At 51.8% G+C, this 18,971-nt stretch overlaps 1 protein-coding gene across 1 annotated transcript; it reads left to right on the top strand.

The window, feature by feature from the left end:
• Positions 1-13,985: 13,985 nt before the first annotated feature.
• DUSP26 (dual specificity phosphatase 26) lies at positions 13,986-18,722 on the top strand. The gene is made up of 4 exons (XM_061472543.1): positions 13,986-14,212; positions 16,715-16,987; positions 17,336-17,544; positions 17,950-18,722. Exons 2-4 carry the CDS (start codon positions 16,809-16,811, stop codon positions 18,147-18,149), a joined length of 588 nt encoding a protein of 195 aa, XP_061328527.1. The 5' UTR covers positions 13,986-14,212; positions 16,715-16,808; the 3' UTR covers positions 18,150-18,722.
• The last annotated feature ends 249 nt before the right edge of the window (positions 18,723-18,971 follow it).

An 18,971-nucleotide genomic window follows, 5' to 3' on the forward strand; every position in this document is an offset into this window, starting at 1 on the left:
GGGCCAGGGGCAGTCTGCAGATCCAGCACAACATGAACATGTAAGGCTGCCTGTAAGACACGGTGGTACCTCGCTCTTCACCTGGCAGCGCTGGAGCAGAGGTGTCCCCACGGTCCCCTGTGTATGGCACTGCCACCAGATACACGTACTTAGACACGCACCATTGCACATATCAACATGCCCTCACGCATGACTGCAGCCACCTCAGGAGTACATGGCTCTGCTCAGCGCCACAGGGAGGTCTGAGCTTTCCTTCCCATCCTGAAGAAACTGAATAACTAAAACTACCATCTACAGCCTGCCCAGCCTCCCCAGGACCATGTGAAAGGAGCTGACACAGACCATTCACAGGGAAAGTTCTCTGTGGGGAATGAACATTGAGGTCCTGGCTTAGCCCTGCTTACAAATTGCAATCCTTGGGTTATTTGCACTGGAGGAGGACAGAGCAAGCTGCGTGCATACACAGCGCAGATGGAGCCAATGCAGGAAAGGACAATGCAAGCCCTTCCTACAGGACAAGCCACTGGGAAAACATCAGGCTGAAAAGTCACTGTAGTTTTGTGTTCTGGAAGAGCTCTGCGGGCAGAGGAAGAGTGAACTTCTGGCACTGATGGGCATTTCTGAATCAGTTCTTCCAGCACAGACAGAGCCCTTCCAGTGCCTGGGTTTCTGTTCCCATTAAGGGTTTGCATTCACCTCTAAGACCTCCCTGCTGAAAAGGGCAGGGAAGCCTCCTTTATCTCCCCAAAACCATGTTTGAAGGCCCAGTTGTCTCCTATAGATTCTCCCTGGTTTCAGTGGGAATCTGGCACACACAGGTAGGCGAGGGCAGAATCAGGACTTTCATGTTAAGAGCATCATCCAAGACCAGCCCCTTTCCACTTCTTCCCCAATCACCTCCTTGCCAACAGCCCTACAATTCCATAGGATTCCTTTGTAAATGCACTGTTAGGGTGAATGGCAGAATTTGACCTGTCTGAGTCAGTACTTCCCCACCATTCCCACCATTCCTAAGTAATCACAATAGCTCTGCATTATTGTTAAGAACTGCTGGCTTAATTCTCCTCCTCCTCTGGAATTCCAGGAGTGTGTAGACGTATTCCAGATATATTCTGCATTGTAGCCAAGGCTTGGTGAGTGCAATGTGTGTATCCCACCAGTTACAGCTGTAGCATGAGTAATTTGGGGAAGGAGGGAGGTGAGGCAGCAGAGGAAGAAAAGAGCTTCTCCAAATCCTTCAGCTCCTCACTTGGACACAGTGAATGAGATCTTTAAATACATTGCCATGGAAACAATCAAAGAGGGGGTCTGTGTGAGTGTGTGTGTTTTAGTCATCCCAAAGGGGGGATTTAATTGGAATCAACCACAGCTTTTTAACTGTGTTTTAAATTGGAGAGAAATGAAAGGAAGAAGCTGCCAGAAAAGGAACATTAAATAAAAGGGGAGGGTGGAGGGAAAGGTCCACATGAAACAAGACGGGGGGAAAGAAGGAAATCAAAAGAATAAATTTACTGTAACCAGCAAAGGATTCATTAGGGCTACAACAAAGCTCGGTTCAATTTCCCTCCTATTGACATGAATGAGTTTGATGTAGGTCCAGGCCGAAAGGCAAAGGAACGTCTTTCTCCCAGGGGATGCAGCAGCTGTCTGTGAACTGCTCCACCCAGGGGAATAAGGTTCCTTTTCTTTCCTCCTGATGTTTTCCTTTGTCCAACAGCACCTGCACTGAGCCTAGGAGCCTGCCTTTCCATTTCCCACTCCTTGCAGCATCTCTCCTCCCTTCTGGAATCTCTCACCGGGACAAGCTGTTCTGTTGCTGCTAAACCTGAGGTGTTATTTATTACTATCCTGCAGCTTGAATACATTGAGCTTAAGCAGGGCTATTTCTGGGCCCAGCAACAGCCCCTTTAGGCTTGTAATTAACGACTGTTATTGTTAATGTTAGTATTGAAGTTGCTATTTAAGCTAGGGGACACTGCTAGTATCACAGCAACCTCACTGTGAGTAAACTTAGGACACATTGGAAAGACTGATCCTGGAGTAAGGGCAGTAGGAGAGGAAGCCTAACAGTATTAGGAGAAAATCAGGTAGGGTATGAATGAGATTGTACCTCAAAGAGCTGAACCTGATGGTCCAGAAGGTCTTTTCCAATCTCTTGCTCCTATGTTTTAAGCTTTTTGTGTTGAAATGAGACGTCAAAGTGTCCGAATTACAATGCAGTCGTGCACACAGAGCGGGAGGCAGCTTCTGACCCTTGTGTAAAAAGACAAGATTACATTTGAGATTAATTCGGCATGGACAGAGGTGCCAGGAAGTGCGTGCTAAGGAAGGAGCATTGATCCCAGATGCCTGAACCAGGCTCTGATGTTCTATTGCAGAGAGAAGCAGCGCAAAATTAGCACGCAAGATAGGCAGTAGCTGGGAGGAGTCCAGAGGCACAGAGAAAGGCAGGGACTTATTCAAGGTCCAGTTCTAGTCCTATTTATAGATACAGCACATTTTCACCATCCTCTGGAGAGGCAATGGGAGGATGCTGCTTGGTCCTTTCTGAAGGACTCGGAGCTCAGGTGACTGAAGAAGTTGGGTGGTTTTGTCATTATTCATAATCACCTACTGGACCTGTAAGCACAGTGTTTAGAAACAAGGAATGCCCTGGGAGGTGAGGAAATCAGCTGAGCTGGACCAAGCTAATTCAGCCTCAGCCTTGTGTAACCTTGCAGAGCGGCTCTGTGACACTGGGAGATGTGTGTGGAGAGGCTGTGACTGTGATGGAGGTGCTCTGCACTCGGTACTCTCCCAACACACAAGAACAGCAGCCTGGCAGAGATATGCCTCAGAGACCCTGGTGCGCTGTCAGAAGCAGCTTTATCTCATGGACCAGAAATCAGGACACGCTGCGCTCCCATCAGTTGAAACCATCCTGGTTTGGCAATATTCTCCCTTCCAACTTGGCTATTCCTTGACTGGATCTTCCAGTTTCCAACCACCACAAGTGCAGAAGCCTCTGCTTGCTTCTCCCTCCTTTTCGCCATAAACCAAAGCCCTCCTGCCATCCTTTCCCCCTCACTCCCCCCACTCTTTGCAACTGGCACCTTCCTTGAAGAAGAATAGCAAGAAAGAAGATGTGGAGTTGTAATAGATTTTCCCCACTGGAGTGTACATTAAATTTAAGGCTTGGCTCTGGACACCGAATGGTTGGTCATTAACACACCTCGAACCAGCAGCATAAACCAAGCCTCATAAGTGCTGCCATGAAAAATGGTGGCAGAGATCAGAAGTGATCAGAATGCAGACAGGAGCTGCAGCTCTCGGCGTAAAAATGATTAATGAAACATCCCCAGCATCCTTTCTTCTCTTTGCAAGGGAGGAGGCAAGCGAGCTTGACAAGAACAACGGCTCCTCATGTGAGGAGGATAACAGCAAGCATGATATGTCTCCAGGAGCTTCCCAAGGCCTTGTACATACATAATAAATGGCCCTTGTCGCTTTTGGGAAACTTATGAAGAAGAATCACCAAAGCCAGCAGAAGCAGTGAGGGGAAAGAGCAAAAGATTCAACCCAAAAGAGCCCAGCCTTGCCTGGGAGGTGCAGCAGCTCTGCTTGCCCCCTGCTTCCATTTGCTCAGCAAAGTGGTTTTGAAGTGAACAGAAGGGTCCCCAGGCTCATCTCTCAGCGTGTGATGGCAGTAAAGCCAAGAAAGGGACTGCACAAAGCAGAGCTGCAGATCTTAAGCCTTGTGTCAGAGAGCAGAGATGCTGGCCTGTGCGGCCATGGCCTGCACTTGCAGGAGTCTGGGTGACCGATGAGGATGCTTTGGCACGGGATCTCTTCCTGAATTGAGAAAACTTCTTACACAAATGGTCCAAATTCATCTGATTTCTTCCTCCTCAGTTCCGTACCTGTAGTACAGAAATGCTCCCTTTCTGTTCTCTCTTGGCTGCCTATATGCAGTGCCCCATGAGCAGTGCCACACAGACTGAGCCTTATCCCTGTGAGTTTGCATAAGCCCATTGGTGAGGTGAGGAAGGATTCAAAGAAGAGGTCACACTGGGAAATCTGCTTTAATTTCCTGCTCTGCCTCGAGCTTCCATGTGACACTGTAAATCACTGAGAGCAAGAAACATGAAGATAGACGGATTTGGAGATGCTTGACTGGTGCTGCCCAAAGCACACAGGGACCATCTAACAGAGTGCAGCCAACACAGCTCCAGGCAGCTATTTGTGCACATGCAGGAAAGGCAATTGGACAGAGCAGGGGTCCTTCAGGCACTGACTCAGGAGTGAGATAGTTCCCTTTGTGAGTCATCTGGTAAGACTTTGGGACCTTGCAAATGATCTTTGTGGATTTTTCCTTTAGTGTCTCTATGTCACACTCTGTATTTTAATGATGGGGATGGCAGCACTTGCTGTTATCCTTCTTTCCCTTGGGCATCCAATTGAACACCTACTGCAAGTGGTCCGTCCTCCCTTGCTAAAACACCATCAGCCTCAGCTGTGAGAAGATTGCCCTGAATGCCTGCCAGGTGCATGGAGAAGATAAAGGCAGCTCTTGAATTGATGGCTGCTTGTTGGGTTTCTGCCACAGCTCCAGGCCTGGCTGTGAAAGGAGGGCTGGACCAGAGGTAGGTAAAAGTACCCCTTGGCACAACAGGGATGTCCACGTTCAAAGAGATGCCACGAATCCTGCATTGCTATTCCACTGAGAACAATAGAGAGGAATGGCTTTTGCTGAAGCGACAGCATTCCCAGGTCTGTGCGGGTAGATAACAACCTGGTGAGGCCAGGTGAGCACTGGCATGAGAAACACACGGAGTTTCATTCCATGAGAATGAATGGAGGAGAAGCTTCATTCCACCTTCTACTCTGGGCATCATAGATCAATCAATGACTCTCCTTACCTGGCCACACTCCTTTACCTGCTGTCGTATCCTGTTAGTTCCAGTGCCTAATGCAAGGCAGGCTTTGGCCTCCCAGGCTCAGCCAAGTTCTTCCAAGGTATTTCCCTTCTTCCTCTGTGCAGCACTGGAATAACAGCAGCCAGTAGCTGGGTCGTTTATTTGGCCTTTCATCCTTCAGCATGATGGATGAGGATACTGATAAATAGCTGCCTCTGTGAGAGAGTCTGCTTTGGGTCCTTAGCTCTCGTATGTGGCTGTGTGAATTGTCTTCCTGCTCCCTTACTGCATGAACAACTGCTGAAGACTTCGGGATGTTTGAATGCTGTGTCCAGCGTTAAAGCTGGGCCTCCTGACAAAGGCTGGGGATTTTCTGCTTCCTTACTGTCAATAGGAGTGAGCTCCTTCCCTCCTTACATCCAGATCCTTCCCATGGGGCAGTGTCTCCAGGGAAGCCCCACAGACACCCCTGGGGCCGCATCAACTCTGCGTGGAATTCACTGCCTGTTACGGGTCTGACCCCTTGGCACTTCCCAGCTCCCGAGGGACTGACTGCTGCTGTAACTTCCAGGTCAAGGAATCCCAGCTGCGTATCCCTCAGGAGACCGGGAAACATCCTCACGCGTTACAGGGAAGTTAAGCCAAGGAAAGCTTTGGCATGGGAGCTGCGTGCAGGAGGCTCAGGGCTGCATGGCTTTGCAGCAGTCACTGTGCAGAAGTTTCTGCTTCAATCTACTCTCTGTTTCTAAGCAGATTCTCTGTTATTTTCTGTCTTTGTGCAAGGCAGAACTCGGGATAGCTTTAGATACCTGCATTCCTCGTGCCATGGGACACGGATTTCATTTGGGTTTCTAATTTCTCTCACAATACTGAGGAATAATTAGAATTATTAAAGCCAAAAGGCTCTTTGCTGCCTCTTTCTATTAGGCAAAGCAGCTCAGACTGCCAGGTCTTTGGGGAGCGAGGAGCAGGTTTGTGTTTTACCACCTCCCCAGCTTTTGTCCTTCATGACCTTTACTACTTTTGGTAAAATCAACACTTGTGTAAAAAAACAGAGGTGGAAAACGGGTCCCTCTTCCCACTGCACCAAACATCCCTGTGCAGGAAAGGTTATTCCTTTCACAGCTGTGCTCTAGGGCATAGCAGATCTTCTGATCTGCCCTTTCTCAGGCTAAATCATCAGCTCTAATGCGGTTCCCTTCTTTCATTATTGCTATCCTCTCCTTGGAACAGGAGTACTTTCCATGTCGACTGTAACATTACTGCCTCTGCTAGTAGCAGATGGAAAGCCAAGCTGGAGGTACAAGTCATGTTACCATTAAGAGCCAGCAGCAAACTGCAATGGTTTCTAATGTAACCCTTCAAGTCGTTGACAGAGCTGTTCCTCAAGAAAATAGAAAATGAAAGAAAGAAGCAAGAAAACCCCAACAAGCCTGAGGCACAGCTAAATGTGCTGGTAAAACCCTGCCTTTAAGATGCTGAGGGCTTTACCACGGACTTTGATGGAACTGGGAATTTTTAGCTTTTTATTGGAATAGATCAATCAATCGAGTGAGAGCTTTCCGGGGGATAAGCGAGAAAGAATTCCCATCCTAGGAAATCAAGCAGCTGGCTTTTCAGGAGCACTATTCCTGACACTCTCATTTGAAGCATCAGTTTAGGGTCTAATCAGCTGAAGCAAATCAGGTCCCACATAACCGGAGTGCATGCAAGGAAAATCAGAATCTCTGTGTAGTGGGGAGAGGCGCTGAGCCTGCATCTGCTCTAGCCAAACGAGCCATTTGGAAACTGCAGAACAGTTTGCTGTAGTTTAACTCAAATGGGTTGGTTTGGGTTGATCCGGTGTCATTTCCCTTCCTCCCCCCGCTGATGTTCTTCATTTCACCTTGAGCTAAAGGCTCCTGTGCAGATCTGAAGTTCTCCTGTGGATTCTGGTCCCGGTTGGGCTGGTTTCACGCTGGGGCTGACACATTGACTTCAGGGGCATCCCGCTTACCTTGGGTAAGCAATGCAGAGGTCGGAGCTGGAGGATGGTTTAAGGTATCCTGCTGGAACTCGGGATGCGTTGCTCAGAATGGGCTCTGGAGGCACATCCATCTCCCTTGGCACAGCTCTAGAAGGCAGCTGCCCATCTGGGTTAGGAAGAGCTGGAAAGGTTGGATGTGAGCTCGAGCCGTGCCACTCTTCTGGATCTTTGGATATTGCAGTTAACATCCCTTTAACCGTTGACTTGCCAAGGCCCCTACAAGCTTTCAGAGCCTCATTGCTGGGATCATTCTGACTCAGTCCAGAGATCATTTCCTCCCTCCCTTCCCAATCCTGTGCAGCCAGCTGCTGCCAGGGAGCAAACCCTGAACTGAGACGGCAAGAAGCTGATTTTGATTCTTTTCCTTTGCAAATGCAGCGCCTTGCCGTTGTTATGGCTCTGTAGCCAGTATGGGATTTTAAAAGCTCTCTGTATTAGCCATCTTCCCCTTGTCCTGTTCCCCGCTCCCTCCAAGCCTCCTCATTCCCTATTCAAGGAGCCGTGGTGAGTCTTTGTGCTCCGAAGGCCCAGCAGTCACCGTTGGGTCTCTGCTCATCGACAAAGAGAAACCTTATCTTCTGATGGACACATACAGCACATTCTCTGTGACATTTAAATCTCCCTTTGTAGCCAGCTCAGATATTTTTCCTGTTAAAAGAAGACTGTGCAGCCGGCTGATTTCATTACTGCAAATGTTATTACAGTGAAAGCTTGTTTAAGACATAATGTCACTGAAGGGAAAATAGCATCTAGCAGCAAGTGTGGCCTGATGGAGGGTGCTGGGATTCATCACAGGCTGAAAGAAACCTCTCAAACATCAGACCTGCTAATGGAGCGGCTTTTTCCTTCATCACATCAAACCAGCCACTTCCTCAAAGCCCTGAGGCTAGGAATTAGAAAGAAGATTGAAAGGAATTAGGCACCCAGCTCTCACTGACTTTATATTTGAGCTCCTGAGCTGTTTTTGCTGCTTTAGAAATTATAGCTGGGCTGCCAGGGTTCTTAGTGCCATAGACACAGTGAATAGAAATGCGTTGTGTTAAACAGCAGCCACAAGCCTCAGAAAGACACTGCTGCTGCGTGTCCATGTTCATGGTGATTAGTTCTTGGTCCAAGAACACTCGAGAAGAGAAATCATCACAGACAGGTCCCAGCTTCCCTGAATGAAATCAGCATGAAATTGCCAGGGACTTGGCCCCAATTTCCACCCTGACGTAGATGTAATTCCTTTCTTCTCCAAAGCAGATTTCCCTGAGGGGTTTGGATTTGCAAGAGTCAATTCTGAGCTCCTGCAGCTGGAAGTGCCACGCAGCCGGCTCAGCACTCGGCTTTGGGAGTATGGGGCTTTGCACGCACGGGTGTGAGCTGCTGTGTGTGGATGTGGGGTCAGGTACAGAGCAGACACCCTAACCCTAACCCTCTGCCTTTGAGGTGCTGGTTGCCAGTGACGTGCTCTGTTTTGAAGAGCACTTTGCTATGCAAGGTAGACATGACCTTCGTTGTAGCCCCTACAGAGTGTGAATAGCTCCAAACTCTGCCCAATGGGGACAGCGGATGTCTCAGCTGTGCTCCCTTCTGGGAGGTGGGTCGCTCTCTTCCACTTGACATCCTTCCCACCGCTGAAACACAAGGAGCATCAGGTCAACAGCAAACCTCCCACCCGCTTCAAGGTGGTTTGGACCCAGCCTGCTCCTCTAACAAGATGTGACAAGCCCAAGTGAGCAAGTCAGACAGAAAGCATCAGGATTTCACAGCAGATTTTGCCAGCAACTGCGTGCTTTTTCAGCTGTGTTTTTGTCTTTGATTCTCCCCCCTCCTGCATTGCAGCAGCTCAAATCCATCCCAGGCTGCCCCTGACATTAACAAGACAGTGGATGACAGGCGAAATGCATCCACGAGCGATTCAGAGCCTGCCCACTAAGGAATCATAAGCGCTACAAGTTGGGAACAAGGCAGGCAGCTGTCTTTGTCCCTCTGGACAAGGGCTGCTTCCTCACAAATGGAGGCTCTGCAGGCTTTACAGCGGTCGGACAATGCCTGGTGCCTGTTATTGCCTCCTCCTTCTTCTCCCCCCCCCCCCCCCTTTTTCTGTCTTTTAATGGGAGACATCTCAGCATTGCCAGAACTCGAGTGGCCCCCTCCAGCAGTGAATCAATACAGCCAAGTGCCGAGGCTTTGACTTTCTGGCTGATGCTGCTGCAATGGGCACAGAGGCGTTGTGTTACTCACACATCCTCCCTTCCAAGGGTTTATTACCTCGGTCACAGCTCTTACAGGCAAGCAGGTATTTATCTGGGAGCTGGCAGAGGATTCAACAGCTCCCAATGGTGCTGAGGGTGAAGAGTGGGATGGTCACATTGGCCACGATGAGCTTTGTCTTTTCTTTCCAGCCTGCCAGAGCATGTATGGAGCTCCAAGAGAAATCATAGAATGGGTTGGGTTGGAAAGGACCTTAAGATCATCCAGTTCCAACCCCCTGCCATAGGCAGGGACACCTCACATTAGACCATGTCACCCAAGGCTCTGTCCAGCCTGGCCTTGAGCACTGCCAGGGATGGAGCATTCACCATATCTCTGGGCACCCTGTGCCAGCGCCTCAGCACCCTCACAGGGAAGAGCTTCTGCCTTATCTCCAACCTGAACTCCTCCTGTTTCAGTCTGAACCCATCACCCCTTGTCCTATCACTCCAGTCCCTGATGAAGAGTCCCTCTGCAGCATCCTTGTATCCCCCTTCAGACACTGGAAGCTGCTCTGAGGTCTCCACGCAGCTTCTCTTCTCCAGGCTGAACAGCCCCAGTGTTCTCAGCCTGGTTCCATACAGGAGCTGCTCCAGCCCCTGATCATCCTCGTGGCCTTCTCTGGACTCACTCCAACAGCTCCACGTTGAGGGCACCAGAACTGCACGCAGTGCTGCAAGTGGGGTCTCAAAAGAGCAGGGTAGAGGGCCAGGATCACCTCCTTCAACCTGCTGGCCACACTCCTTTTGATGCAGCCCAGGACACGGTTGCACCCTGAAGCAGCTCATGTTCAGTTTCTCATCAACCACCAATCCCAAGTCCTCCTCCTCAGGGCTGATCTGAATCACTTCTCTGCCCAACCTGATCCATCACCTCGATGTAGGCAAATAGAGAGTGAAGATTGCTCTTTATTAGCCCATTACGTTGACAGAGAGTTGGTCCTACCCTGCACTGACTGCCCAGGTGACCTCAGATCCATCTTCCGTGTTATATTCCAAAGCAGCCTGCAATGGACCCACCTCTACCATGCTTCATCCTTGCTGCAGTTAGAGAAGAGCCTGTGCTATGATGTGAGTGGGGATTTACTGAGTTATTGCCCCCTCAGCTGAGCACACAACCCCTCCTGGGCACTTTCAGTGCCAGGTAAATCCCATTTGTTCCAACCCTTGCCAGTGGGTGGCTGCCGTGGAGCCTGCACTCCTCTTTTCAACTCTTATTTTCTCTTCTTATCCTGAGAGCTTAAAGTAGGTTTAATTCTACCTGGTTACGCTACAGCTGTCTGTGCCCTCTGCACTGCCTCCATCTGCCACCCTTCTCTGCAGCGGCTCTGTCAAATAGCACATGGAGGAAGAAATACACATATTCTTTCTGTTTATGATTGAGGATAATGAAGTCTGGCTCCTGCACTTTCCAGGTGGCTTTTGGACGCGCAGCATTTAATGCGTGAAGTGATTGAGCTCTGATCTTTAAAACAGAGCTGCGAAGACCGTGGTGAATTTGCATGCAGGGGGAGTAGAAAGGCAGGAAATAGCAGCTCCGAAACTCTCCAACCCCTGCCCTTTTATTTCCTGGCGTTGAGTTTTCCCTGCCTGACAAGGCGAGCAGCAGTGATTTATGTATAACCAGAGCAGCCTCCAGTGGCTGGGTGGGTGAACTTTCCCAAGCAGCCCTTTACCTTAGCTCAGTTTGCAGACCCCAGCCCCGATTCCTCCCTGCTCCAAGCTCAGCCTAGGAAGAAGGGGGAGCGCTGGAAGCGGCGGGTGCCCGGCTTATTCTGCTGGGAGCTGATTTCGTCCCTAATTGAGCTGAAAACATCTGCTGCATCCTCCCTGCCGCAGGCCTGCTGTGCCAGCAGTTCCCTACAACAGCTGAGCCATAGGGATGTCAGTGTGCCTGTGCCAGCATCCCACCCCTGGTGCAGCAGCAATCGGGCAAGTCTGCTTGTCAGGGGATACAGCGAACCTCCGCAGTGCTGGCCTTAAGCTATCCAGCCCTGTAGGTGCTCTCTGCGGGTACCCGACACTGGGGAAGCCAGACCCTACCTCTCTGAAGCTCTGCTCCCACATAGTCTTTATCTGCCAAGGACCAGATGGTCCTTCTCAGGCATCATGGAATGATAAAGCTCCCAGGGAAGTGAGGACACAGGGCACCTTTGCGTCCTGTCCTGCAGCTGGATGCTTCCAGAGGGAACAGTTTGGAGAGAATCAGTGCCAGGAAGAGAGAACCTGGGGTCTGTGTTTTCAGTTCTCTCCTTGTGCTTTGCTGATTGGCTCTCGGAGTGGTTTCTGCTTCTCAGAGCCCTTCAGGGCAAAAAGAGATGAGAGACAGGACTCTGACCAGGGGGTGGCTGAGGGGAGGTGGAGAAACTGAGCAACTGAGCATGGGAAAGTCGCTACAAAGCCCCAGTGGTGTTTGTGCCCCCAGTGAGCCTGCAGGCCCATCCCAGTGCTCTGAGTGGCCTCTTGTCTTTAAGGACAGGAGCTTCAGAAGCAACGTACCCAGCTGATGAATCCTACTGGGGGGCAAGGAGCAACTCAAGTCTCTCCTACAGCACTGATGTTTATGGAAAACTAGGAGAGGAGGTGAGGCAAAGAGGTCTGGTTTGCGTCTAAGGAACCCTTACAAAGGATGGATGCTGACACTTCTCGTTGATGCAGCTGCCCAGGCATTTCAAAGCATCTGAGAATTCATTACCCAAGAAGCAGTCACGGGCTTTGTTGGGGACTTCTGGCTCCTTTGCCAAGCAATTCCAGGGTTATTATTGGAATAAAAACAGAACAACTACTAATCCTCTGTTTAAATGACCAGTAAGTTCCCTGCAGGCGATGCTCTGCCAAAACATTTATCCACCTAATTTCATCTCATGTAGGTGTTTTAAATTCAGATGTAACCTTTTGTGACGGGGGTTGCGGGCACTTCTGTTTAGAAGCACATTTTACGGACTACTGGGAATGGAATCCCATGGTGCAGGGGAGGCAGAGGGCCTCTGCCTGTCCACATTAGAGGTGTGAGAGTGCACGTGTCCTTTCGGTCACTCAACCCCTGGTTTATGGAGGGGGCACAAGTGCAAAGCTCAACTTCCCTGCAGCCCTTTTCAGGATACAGGGACAGGCTTTTCCCAAGCTGGCAGCATCACACTGCAGTGACACTGTTAGCTCAGTGAGGCCAGCAAAGCCAGCCCTCACCCAGGACCTGCTGAGCTTTGTCCCTCTCTGTCACTTGTGCATCCCTGGTTGTCTGGGCATGGAGGAACTGGAGCAAAGCATGGAGGAAGGGGGTAAATCAGGTTTCTGGGTGCTGCTTCTCGTGTGGGGCACAGGAGCCAAAGGGTAGGATCAGCAACTGCTGCTCAGTTATGGAATCACAGAATGGTTTGGGTTGGAAAGGACCTTAAGATTCCAACCCTGATGGGGTTGACTGAGCTGGAGCCTCTGTTCCCTAAGGATCAGGTGATGGTATCTGGCAGGGACCCCCAGATCTGCAGCTTTATGGGTCTCTCCTGGGACTTGCTAACAGTGAATGAATATTTCTGCAGGTGCAAAGGAATTGGAGCAGGCAAGTCCATCATCCCTGGTACCCCACTCCTACAGCAGCCAGCAGTTACTGCCTGGGGAAAGCAGCAAAGAGATAGAGCCTTGGGTGACATGGGTTAGTGTGAGGTGTCCCTGCCCATGGCAGGGGGGTTGGAACTGGATGATCTTCAGGTCCTTTCCAACCCAAACCATCCTATGATTCTATATCCCAAATGCCTTCCTGAGCATATTCTCCATCTTCTGGGGTGTTACGCACTTCCCAGGCTGAAGCTGTATCCAGAACCCCATGCGGAAAGCTGAGAGATCTGCAATCCAGGTGTGTCCAAAGTCTTTTTGAACCCATATATGCTGTTAACCTCCAGTTTAGCTCCTGACAACCCTGCCATTTAGCTGTACATGAAGGGGGGGAAACCAGGCCTGTGATACACTGAAAGGTGATGGGGCTGCACACGTGCGACCTGTGCTGCCCATGAGGGATGCTGGAAAAGCCCAGCTAAACCACGTTGCATGTACACACTTGTGGTGCAGGTGGGTCTGGTGACGCTGAGTTCATCCTTGGAGCTTCTGCATCCTGGGATCAACACAAGCTCAGCTGAAAACCCAGCAAAACTTCCTGGGTTTTCATCCCTTAGGAGTATGGGAGGGAATGCTATAAAACCTCTTAGGATGAGTTTGGCCTGGAACAGCATGCTTTGATTCTTCCCTAGGTTGGTTGTTCCCCACCACACTCCTACCTGCTGATTTGAATCAAACTTTTACACTGAAAGGGGAAAAAGGAGCATATTCTGCCTGGAAAACGCTGAAGTGAAAACCACTGCAGCACTTGTGAAGTGAATGGTATCATTTAGAAAATGTGTCAAAACAAAAAGCTGCTATTTTCCTGTTTTCTCTACCTTTTTTCCCCCATTAAAAAAAAAAAAAAGTATTCCCTGCATTTGACACCACTTTGTAAATAGTTTGTCAGCTCACCACAAACACACACACACACACACACCCCTTTAAGTCTTAGTCTCTTAGCAAATGAAGCTGTCACCGAGCCATAGAGACCCTGGCAATAGGAGGGGGGGATGAGGTCGACTGTAAGTGAAGCAGCATCCTCTGGGCACAGCTGCAGGTTTGAGGTACGGGTGGGAATGGCACCGGCTTTTTCTTCTCCCCCTCTCAGAGCAGCTCCTGTTTTGCTGGAGGAGGAGTGAGAGGAAAGCTGGCAGGAGGATTTTGCCATGTTATTGCTGCCGTTGGTTTTGTCTGCACGGCCGTGGGCACTTGGATGTATGCGGATGTATGTGTGTGTATGTGTGTGTGCGTGCGTGCTCGCCTTGTCCTTCTCCCGCATCCCTCCCTCGCCCATCCATGCACAGCATGAGATAAACAAACCTGCCTCTGGCCATGTCATGGCTTAAAATAGATGTTCATACATCAGCCTTTCTCCAGCGGCGGCGGCGGCAGCGGGAAGACATGGCCGACTGGATCTGACTACGGCACCCGCTCCGAGCCGGGGAGCCACAGCCCTCGCCAAGGTAGAGCAATGGGGTGGGCGCCTCCTCCCTCCTGCCTGTCTGTCTGTCTGTCCCTGCCGCCTGTGCGGGGCTGCCTCCCCCAGCGCTGCCTCCTCCGAGCATCCAGGCAGGCTCTGGCTGTGCTTCCCGTCCCTCCCAGCGGGGCACGATGGGCAGAGGGGCTCCGGAGCCAGCCATGAGCGGGCTTTGGGGAGCGGGGAGCAAGCCCCGTGCTCGGATGGTTAAAGGGGGGGGGGGGATACAACCGATACCTGATTGAGCTGTGGGTGCCGCGAGCGCTTTGGGGTCTGTTTGGAGGTCTTGGGTGTGGGGCAGCTTCTCTTCCCCCGCAGCGCTTTGGGGGGGCTGGCAAGGTGCTGTGTTAGGGGTGGGATGCTGGAAGCCAGCTTTTGGGCCTGAGGTTTCTAGAGGCACATCCCGGGATAGGTGTGGGTTGCTGGTTTTCCAGCTGTGGCCATAGCAGGGTCTGCTGTTTGGGGTAGTTACAGCCTTATGAGTCAGTTGCTTTTTTCAGACCCTTCTGCTGTTTGTTCCTTAATGCTGCCCCATGGCTGGGGGCATGTGGCTTGTGCCGCAGCCAAGGTCACACAAGGTTTTAGGGCCCCGGCACATAGCCATGCTGGAATGCCTTTTCCAGGTGGGGGTTTGCCAAGTCTCAATTCCCAGCATGAAGGAGTCCAAAACCCATCAGGGCAGGGGAGATGTGTCAGGGTGAGACCTGGGGGAGCTCAGTGCTATGGGCAGTGCAGGCAGGGCTGAGCCGGGGTGCATCACCCCGGGGTGCCAGGCAGGCTTGGAGCTGCCGCCCTGGAACAGGGGGCATGGAAGGAGACACCCATGAGGCTCCCTGCACTCCCTCTGAGGTCCCCCATGCCCTTGCAATGTTTTCCTCCCCTGCACAGTGCCAAGGAATGGCTGGAGGCTCCTTCCTTCTGCACCCTTGGCTGCTGGCCGGCGCCTTAGGCAACATGTCAGAGCAGACAGACGTGCTCTGAGCCAGCCCAAGGTCACAGCTTTTCCTTCCCTGAGTCCCGGGGACAACTGACCAGTGCAGAGCTGCTGCTGGGGGCTCTGCTGGGATGCTCTTTGGACACCTTCCAGAGTGCGATGCAGTGATTTTGGGGACAGGGAATTGTATTCTCATGTGTGCGTGGTTCTGTCAGCGGGGCAGCAGCAAACAGGCAACCAAAGGCAGCTCTGAGGAGCATCTGGCTGCAGGGGCTGTTTCCTGCTCCATAAGGCTGTCCGGGGGGGGGGGGGGGTTCTTGCAGATGTGTGACAAGTATCGGCATGAACTAAAGGTCTGAGAGCAGAGCTGCATCCTTGAGGATCTGCTCTCCAAAATGAGCTTTCTCATCCCCTGGAATTAACTCTTCCCACCCCAGACCAGGCCTAGATGTTCAAATGCAGCGCCAGGACTGCTGTACTTGGAGGGGTTAATCCTGTCTTTCCCTCCCCACAGGCTTTTGTGCCTGCTCTGTAGGTGTCTGGGTCCTGGCCAGACGCTGAGTGCTGCCATATGGAATCCTCCACCTGTTTGGGGGTTTTTCCTCCCCAATCCTGGTGGCTTGCCCAGGCCTGGCCGCCTTTCATTGCTTCTGATCACAGGTTGGCAGCATCAGCTCTCGAGCTGGCATTGTCCCGCTGGCAGGCAAAGCCCCAGAGCCAGCTCAGAAGGAAGGTGGTCCTGTGTAGAACATCTCTTGCCAATGTGGCCTCAACCCAAATTCCTGGGGCTGGAGCAAAACTGCAGCCTGTGGAGACTCAGCAGTCTGGCTGCCTCTGGGGCTGCTCTCACCAGCCCTGGCATCATTAGCTTCTCCCCAGCAGTATTGATCCTTGGAAGCGGGTGTAGATGATGCTCTGTCTCACACTGGGAAGCTGACTTAGAATCATAGAATAGTTCGGGTTGGAAAGGACCTTAAGATCATCCAGTTCCAGCCCCCTGCCATGGGCAGCGACACCTCACACTAAACCATCTCATCCAGGGCCTCGTCCAACCTGGTCTTGAACACTGCCAGGGATGGAGCATTCACAACCTCCCTGGGCAACCCATTCCAGTGCCTCACCACCCTAACAGGAAAGAATTTCCTCCTTAGATCCAGCCTGAACTTCCCCTGTTTCAGTTTGAACCCGTTACCCCTTGTCCTGTCACTACAGTCCCTGATGAAGAGCCCCTCCCCAGCATCCCTATAGGCCCCCTTCAGACGCTGGAAGCTGCTCTGAGGTCTCCATGCAGCTTCTCTTCTCCAGGCTGAACAGCCCCAACTTCCTCAGCCTGTCTTCATACAGGAGGTGCTCCAGCCCCTGAGCATCCTCGTGGCCTCCTCTGGACTTGTTCCAACAGTTCCATGTCCTTTTTATGTTGAGGACACGAGAACTGCACACAGACCTCTCACCAGGAAGGTGAGAACTGGCTGCTTTGAGCCAGTGACTGTATGGAAGGGACGGAGTGAGAGGTCCCCAGCTGTTTTAATGGCATCTCCGCTGCTTCCATGACAGGACCGTGGGTGGCGGCAGCAGCAGAAGCAACCTCCAGGCCACTCTCCGGCCTTCACGATCCCACAGGTATGCCTTGTGGGTCTCGGCAGCTCCAATGGCTTTCCTGTCGAGGTTCTCCAGGAACGGCACCAGGTCGCCGAGCCGGGGCACGCGGGAGGAGCGCAACAACCACCCCATCCTCAGCGTCTTCGAGCTGGAAAGGTTGCTGTACACGGGAAAGACAGCCTGTAACCATGCTGATGAGGTCTGGCCAGGACTCTACCTGGGCGATCAGTATGTATCGGAAGGGGGGCAAGAACCACGGGGCTTCAGGGCTGTTGTCGTGAAAGGGGGAAATCTGGGAGCAGGAGGATGGGAAAGGGGAGGGAGAGGAGGATGCGATGAGCATGGTACATTGGGACAAAGGAGGAGGAAGGGTGTAAGCATGGCTGTGTGAGTTCAGAGCACTGCTGTGGTGGAGTGCTGTGGAGCCAGACACTGAGATTGAGTTAAAACACAACAGTCTGGCATATTTACCTTCGCATCCAGATGTAAACATGATCCAGAACAGCCCTTATATTGTCCTTGGAAACTGTTTACTAGTCTAAACCTATGCTTCTTCACACTATATCTTCTCTGCAGAGATATAGCAGCCAACCGGCGCGAGCTGGCTCACCTGCGCATCACCCACATCCTCAACGCCTCGCACAGCAAGTGGAGGGGGGGTGCTGAGTACTACGAGGGCACAGGCATCCGCTACCTGGGCATCGAGGCCCACGACTCGCCTTCCTTCGACATGAGCCCCTACTTTTACCCTGCAGCTGACTTCATCCACCAAGCGCTGAATGAAGGTCGGTGGTAAAGATTGCTGGGAGAGAAGGGGGGAGCAGGGATGAGAAGAAGGTGGGAAGCTAGACTGACATCCTATTGCTAAGCAATGGTGTTTCTAGCCTGGGCTGGTGTCTCCTGCACTGAATCACCTCCTCCAAAGAGGAAACAAGCTAGATGTGAGCACCAGTACCCCAGGTCACAGCCCCAGCCTGTGTTCTAAGCTGTGCCTCAGTCTGTTTTGGCAGATAAGGATACACTGGTACCCTCTGCCAGGAGGGGGACCTCAGTGCATCACAGCCATCCTATAACTGGGGCTCCACATCTAACCCTAGAAGGCAGAAGGTCTAGAGTTCCACAGGTCCTCAGTAAGTTTTTAATGGGGATACTGGCTCTGCTGCGACACAGCCCCTGTGTTTCACCCCCAGGAAGGATCCTTGTGCACTGTGCTGTCGGGGTGAGCAGGTCGGCCACCTTGGTCCTCGCCTACCTCATGATCCGCCACCACATGCCCCTTGTAGAAGCCATAAAGACGGTCAAGGACCACCGTGGTATCATCCCCAACCGGGGTTTCTTGCGCCAGTTGGTCGCCCTGGACAATGCCCTGAGGCTGAAGAGGAGTGCGTGAAGAGGGGTTGTGTGCGATGAAGAGCATTGTGTGTGTGATGCTCACCCGATCCCACTGCCCACTGAGAGGCAGAGATAGGGCTTTCCTCGCGGTGCAGATGCTTGGCAGCTAATGGGTTACATGCAACTGACCCCTGGGCCTCCTCCTCAGTTAAGAGGGTCCCCAAACATCTGAGCTATTCCTAGTGGTAATGCCTAGGCCCTCAACCTGCAGTCTTGCCACCCAGGTAGGTCTAAAGTATAGCATCCTTCCCAGCCTGCTCGCTCCAAGATGCCTCCAGAGGGACTCAGCCCCACGTTACAGGTTACTCTATCCCTGTGGGCTCCAGGAAGCTTTTAAGGCTTCATTCTCCCATGTGGCAGATGCATTTGCCAAGGCAGTCCTGTCCCTCCCTCCCAGGAGACCGAAGCTCTGTGTGTTCCTTGTCTTGTCTCCCATTTGTTTTTGGTCTGCGTAGCAATGTGAAGTAAATCTGGCGTGTGGGCTCAGGCAAGCAGGCCTTGTGTCGCAGTGTTTGGATGTCCTCCATGCCTTGTGTTAACCTGTACAAATAAAGACAGCGCTAAGGAAAAAGTCTGCCCATCCCTTGTGTGCTTTGGGAGAGCCTTTATGGGTTTAGGCTGGGGTTTGGCAACGGAGTTGGTGGGAGAGCATCACCAAGTGCTCAGGGCTGAGATGAACTTGAGTCCTCCTGGATCGAGGGGTGAACCCATCAGACCCCAGTGCCTGTGCTGGGCCTCCCCTCTCCTTTTTCTCCATCACTGGTGGGCTCCCGGTGGAAAGCAGAGCCGGGCTCTGACCATCACCAGGGGCACCATCCAT

This window comes from Pezoporus flaviventris, unplaced genomic scaffold (genome assembly GCF_033815535.1).
Source record: "Pezoporus flaviventris isolate CSIRO_AGI_PZ_B2104156 unplaced genomic scaffold, CSIRO_AGI_Pfla_v1 ptg000071l, whole genome shotgun sequence".
Taxonomy (NCBI): Eukaryota; Metazoa; Chordata; class Aves; order Psittaciformes; family Psittacidae; genus Pezoporus; species Pezoporus flaviventris.

What these genes read in the sequence shown, in the direction of transcription:
- DUSP26 (XM_061472543.1), top strand. Translation starts at nt 16,809, where the DNA reads ATGGCTTTCCTGTCGAGGTTCTCCAGGAACGGCACCAGGTCGCCGAGC. An exon ending in GGACTCTACCTGGGCGATCA is followed by an intron (nt 16,988 to 17,335) that starts GTATGTATCGGA and finishes TCTTCTCTGCAG; the next exon opens with AGATATAGCAGCCAACCGGC. An exon ending in CCACCAAGCGCTGAATGAAG is followed by an intron (nt 17,545 to 17,949) that starts GTCGGTGGTAAA and finishes TTTCACCCCCAG; the next exon opens with GAAGGATCCTTGTGCACTGT.